Here is a 5,943-nt window from a genome sequence, read left to right on the forward strand (position 1 = left end):
AGCATATTTCACTTTCAAACCTCTATGTTCTTTCACTTATAACTGCTAAGTATTTACCAGCAGGAAAAACACGAGAATTGCATTTTCAAAGTGGTAACAATTGTGATTCAAAAGTTACAATGCCATGTAGGAAAAAAAAGAAAGATACAAAACAATAGTGCTTCAAGTGATCAGGCCTGTGCATTGAGTTCTGGTCTTTACAAATTCCTTTTAAACTGGAAAGAAGTCATTCTTAGAAAAAAATCTTAATCTAAAACCATATACCAAAATTTTTAGGATCTTCCTTCATAAAAATTAGATTAAAACCCTTTTCTGTTGTTCATTTTTAAACCAACTGTTGGTCCATACACTGAAATGCAATATCCATTATTTACCTTGTGGTGTTTGTAAATGACATTAAATTTTACCAGTACCATAGAAAGTTAGGGAAGAGTCATGCTGCCAGACACAAGATAAGCACATTTCTTCTTAAGTTTCAGCTTCCTTAAAACACAGCCAATAGTAATTTCTCATTCTTAGCCCCAGAGTACTGTGGAAAAGTCAATGTAACCATAACTGTACCACAGCTTTGACTAAACATTCCAATGGACAATCCACATTTCAACCAGCTGCTTCCTCATCTCCAGTAGGCCACAGGGCCAGTATTCCTGTGTGTCTCATGACTCACAGAGATTACAAAGGAGCCCTTAAAAAAAGGATTTTCTTGATGAAGCAGCAATAGACAGACATGAGGCAAATAAGGGCGACGAAACATGGAGAAAGATGTCCCTTCATTTCTGAACTCCTGTCTTCTCCTTTTGGCCTATTCATTACAAATTTTGTTGTAATTCAGTGTCTGGGATAATTTCTGTGAGGTTTCTTACACTGCCTCTAAAGAAAGACAAACACCATCCCACTGAGGCACAGCATTTCTGTTTCAGGTTCTGTTTTAAGCTGTTTAAGATGAAATGGGAAGAGATTTTCTAGGTAGTGGGTTTTGGTTTTCCTGAGAAAGCCAGCACACAGAGGAAAAGGTGACAGGGCATCTTGGAAACACTCACTCCAAAAGACTGCTCCAGAATGAGATGAGACCAACAATCCTTGTGTCAGCACGTCACCCACAGGGCAGTGAGTGAAGGGACAGGGCTGGGCTGCTCACAGAGGGACCTGGAAGGAGGCAAGAGGAGGCAGCGTCAGTCAGAACTCAGGACAAGCTGGATGCAAGGGAAATATCCACGGGGTGTGTGGGGTGAGCTTCTGCCATAACAATAAATATACTCACATGAGCCCTCACGCTTAAACCAGGTAAAAATATTAAAAAGGGGCAGGAATTAAAAGAGATGGAAGAAATAGATCTACTTTTTTCCTGCTTTGGAAACTGTTTCAAATTCAAGAGAGAATTTAAAATAAAAAGAACAAGTGACACTAAGCAGAGCATTGCAAGATCACCTTTGCTGGTTTCCACTGAAAAGACTTGGTTCTGGGAGGGATTTCACATTGTAACTCTGCCCTGATTGTGGAAAAAAAGAGAAAAAAGTATTACTGAGGAAAGAAGAATGCAAAACCTCCTGATGAAGACAGCAGTGTGAGTTCACTATCACTGTAAGCCATTAATCCCTTGGGTAAAATAACATTCTTCCAGCTGGCAGGAGTTTAGCTTGGCTGAAAATGCTGACAAAATTGCTGCCCCTTCCTGTCTCTGCCTCTATTTCCAAAGAATGGGAAATGTGCCAAATCTCCTGAAGACAGGCAGAGACAGCAGGAAAAAAACACCATGTTGGTAGGGAAAAGGGCAAAAAGAATGTCTTCAATTCTCTCTTTTCATTTCCTCTTCTCCCATTTGACCTTATCTGCTTTCAAGCGGGGAACTCTGCTCACAACCCCATCAAAATAGTGAAGCTACCCAATGGAACATCTTTTTCCTCCCTTCAGCTCTGCAGAACACGGAGCGATTTCGCTTTCACTGGACAGAGAGGAAGAGTTTCCCACGGGATTCCTCAGTTCCGAGCCCTTTCGGAAAGTTCCCGCGCTGGCCTTGATGCTTTGGGGTGACGCCGCAAGCCGAGGCGCAGGGATGGCTGCGGGAATGGGAGCAGGGCAGGGTTTGCAGCGGCCCCGCGCTCCCGGCCAGCCCCGGCCCCGCCCCGCCCGCGCTGGGCCCGCAGCCCCGGCTCTGCCGCGCTCGTGCCGCCGAGCCCGGCCCGCGCGGGGCCGCGAGCGGGGCCGAGCGCAGCGCCCCCCTCAGGCCGCGCGCCGCGGCCGTTGTGGCGACAGTCGGCGACCGGCGCGATGGCGGAGCTGCCGCTGCCCGCCGGCCTCAAGGCCGGCACCTTCCCCGCCAAGCTGTGGCGCCTGGCGAACGACCCCCGCGTCCGCTCCGTGCGCTGGGACAGCCGGGCCCGGGGGCTGCTCATCGACCGCTCCCTGCTCGAGCGGGAGCTGCTCAGCCCGGGCAGCCCCCGGGCTCCGGCCCCGCGCACCTTCCGGGCCACGCAGTTCCGCAGCTTCGTGCGCCAGCTGTACCGCTACGGCTTCCGCAAGGTGCCGGGCTGGCTCGGCTCAGCCGTGCCGGGCGATGCCGGGGCCTGGCTGCACTACACCAACCCCTGCTTTCGCCGCGACCGCCCCGAGCTGCTGCTGCGCCTGCAGCGCCGGAGCGCGGCCAGCAGGCAGCGGCCGGCGGCGGGGCGGGAGGGGCGCAGGCGCCCGGCCCGCGGCTCCCAGCAGCTGCCCAGGGCGCGGCCGCTGCCGCCCGGGCGGGAGCTGCGCAGCCCCCGGCCCGGCCCCTTCCAGCAGCGCCCCGGGGAGCGGCCGCTGCTCGTCCGCCGCCCGCCCTGCGGCTTCCACCTGCTGCACAGGGAGCGGCCGCTGCCGGCCCGGCGGGAGGGGCAGAGCCGCTTGCAGGAGCTCTACGGGGAGCGGCCGCTGCCCGCCGAGCGGGAGCTGCTCCGGATCCCGCCGTGCCACCTGCTCGGGCTCGGCGGGGAGCGGCCGCTGCCGCTCGGGCGGGAAGGGGCCCCCAGCCGCTCGCAGGAGCTCTACGGGGAGCAGCTGCCTCCGGCCGACCGGGAGGTGCTCAGCATCCAGCCCTGCAGCTTGCAGCAGCTCCACAGGGAGCAGCAGCCCCCAGGCTCTGACTCGCCAGGTGGGAAAAGAGTTCTAGCCTTGCTTTTCCATAATGTCATGAAAAGTGACGGCTTGAAGTATTTTTCCACAATGCTCTGTCATTGTGAGACAGAAATTCTCAAGTCTACTAGGAAGAGGGACCTAGAATGCCAAAAGATTCTGTGCCTGGGTTTCCTGTGTGCTTCCTGGGATGGTTGATCCAAGGCAGCAATAGAGCTCTGTGTCTCCTTGTGGAGCCTGACCAATGTGTTTGGATTCCTGCAGCCACACCAGGCACTTCGGCCCCCAGCGTTCCACCTGGTAGTGCTGGTTGTGCAGCATCGACGGCCTCCAGCTCGGCATGGAATGCTGCTGTGGAAGAAGAATCACAGCTAGCCCTTGAAATAGAAAAATGGATACGAGAAATCAGGAGATCCATGCCTCAAAAGTCTCCCTCTGCTCAGGTAACCCCATTGGATGGGAATAAAAGAGGCTGTACTGTTAGCTTTTGAATTGTGTTATGTGGCTGAGAAGCAAACGTTTCAAGTTAATTTCCTTCATTGTTACAGAGTTACCTAATTGTTCTTGATAAAGTAAGGCCACTAAAAGAATAGGGATGAAAAAGTCTTCCCCCGCTTAGTGAGATTGAAAGAAGTGAGCCTTTGTTGGCCACTTTGGTTGCTCCTTTTCCTGGGATGAATCCCTCATGCAGGAGCATTTATGGTGATGCTTTGTAGGTTGTAACAGGCTTTGTTTGATGGGAAAGAAGAGTGTTTGGAGAATGCCACTGAAGGCCAAGTGTCCCGTGCAGGGAGGGCCATGTGAGAGGTGCCTCAGTTCCAGGAGCAGATGTGGGCTCTGCCTCTTTTGTGCTGCAAGGCCAAGGCAAAGCGAGGGCTGGGCTGCAGCTGCTGCTGCTGCTGTGTGAGCCGTGCCCTGCGTGTGGGCGCTCCCAGAGCCCTATTTGGGGATGGGCTGGAGCTGCAGCTTTCTGTCCTTTTGTTTGACAGATTCAATCTTTGGATGAGGAATCCTGTTTCTCTAACTCTTGCCAGACTTGCCTGAAGTGTTGCAAAGACCTTTTAGCAGTAATTATACATGTTGGCCAAAGAATGCCTCTCTTTCTATTGGTGTGCTGACCCCACTGGCTGCAGTACATTCATGATTGAGAAAGGGCAGGCTCAAGGGGGGGAGTGGGATTTTTTGGATTTACTGATATTTTATTCTCAAGTGGAATGTCTTTTGTCTTCTGTAAACTCACACAGTAGTATTCAAGAGCATTTTATTCCATACTAAAAAGAAACATTGCAGGCTCTGAATCATCTTTAGGATCTTTAGGATTCTGATTGATGGGCTGTTGCCAAAGAGATGGGTTGGGATTTTTGTTTTACCTTTCAAATTTACAAATTTTTTTGTACTGGAAAATGTGATCCTGGAAATATCCTAGGTGCCTAAATATTTGCCTGGGTCATACACATAGGGGAGCAGCATTGATCCAAAAAGGCACCACCTGGTGATGGATTGTTGTGAGTGGCTGGGTGGGGGTGGTGAGATTGCCAGGCAGAAATGAGATGTGTGCTTTTCATGTGGGTTTGCAGCAGAGGGCCCTGGGCAGTGCTGGGAGCGAGCTCTGCCCTTGCTGACAGCCGTGTTGTCAACAAGGAGAGCCCCTGGCTTTCTGCTGGCTGATTTCTTGCAGCTCGTGGGATGAACAAGGGTGAGAATGTGAGGGCACGTCCTCTCACTTGGTGTCTTCTGGTTTTCTTTATTTTGCCTCAAGGGACATTTTTTACAACATTCAGTTTCATCTTGGCCACCCAAATCCTGAGTTTAAAATGCTTGTCATGTGAACTGTGTGGGCAGTGTTCCCCCCCTGTGCCCCACGTCCCCTGGGAGTGGAGAAGGAGAGTTCCTGTATCCCTGATACGATTCCAAGAAAGTAGTGAGTGATCTTTGGATTTCTTTCTTTCTGTTTTTCTTTCAAGGGGAATGTTAATGTTGCCCCTGAGTCTTCAGGAGAGGGGGATCTGAACAGGGCAGCAGCAGCAGCAGCAGCTTCATGTGGCACCGAGAGCTGTGGGAACAGTTCCCCAGAGCGTGAGGAGCCTGGTAAGGAGAGAGCCCCCATTGGTTTAGAGAGGTGTGAGACAGCTGCTCTGAGCCTGCCTGTGGCAGGAAGGGAGATGAGAAGAGTTGAGATTTTGTCTGCAGACTTGGTGCTTCCTGGTGCCTTTAGTTCAGATCCTGCACTGACAAAACCCTCCGAGCCCTGCCCTCCATGCATCTCTAGAGGCTCTGACACTGAGTCCTGTGCTATGGCAAGAGAACAGGGAATAAAGTTGACCTTGTGGAGCTGTGTCACCAAGCCTGGTGTCTCAATTTTTCTGCTGATTTCCTTGCATAAGTTTTCTGCAGGGTTACAGGGAGGCCAGACTGAGTGACTGATGAAGGATTGGAGAGGAAAAAAGCAGAAAGTCATAGTAGAATTCCAAATCACTGAATGACCCCAGATTAGTGAGACCTAAGATCTGTCTGTCAGCACAGAGAAAGAACAAGGCTGGGCTTCTCTGAGGGAGCTGGGACAGTCTGTGTTTCAAGCTCTCATGGGTGTGAGCACTGAGACTTTATCAAGACACTTCAATGCTTTACACTGTTTTGAACATTTAGAAAGGTCCCTGTTCTCTAAAGAGCAGGCTTCAAATTCCAAGTGAGAATCTGCCTTTCACACCACCTTGAACATTTCCTGACAGAAGGACAGTTGGTGCCCAAGGGAAATGTGCACGAGGGCCAAGAGTGACTCAGTGTTCCCTTTGCTTCCCAGATCCCATCTGATGGATCTCCCCAGGAGGGCTGCCCTGT

At 51.5% G+C, this 5,943-nt stretch overlaps 1 protein-coding gene across 1 annotated transcript; it reads left to right on the forward strand.

Moving 5' to 3' along the window:
* Positions 1 to 2,268: 2,268 nt before the first annotated feature.
* LOC306815134 (uncharacterized protein) lies at positions 2,269 to 5,193 on the forward strand (the record flags this gene model as incomplete). The annotated part of the gene is made up of 3 exons (XM_079331755.1): positions 2,269 to 3,124; positions 3,370 to 3,548; positions 5,070 to 5,193. Coding segments are annotated over 3 exons (1,159 nt in total), but the record flags the coding sequence as incomplete, so codon positions are not given.
* Positions 5,194 to 5,943: the final 750 nt, after the last annotated feature.

Source organism: Erithacus rubecula, assembly GCF_903797595.1.
Source record: "Erithacus rubecula genome assembly, contig: scaffold_1018_arrow_ctg1, whole genome shotgun sequence".
NCBI classification, from domain to species: Eukaryota; Metazoa; Chordata; class Aves; order Passeriformes; family Muscicapidae; genus Erithacus; species Erithacus rubecula.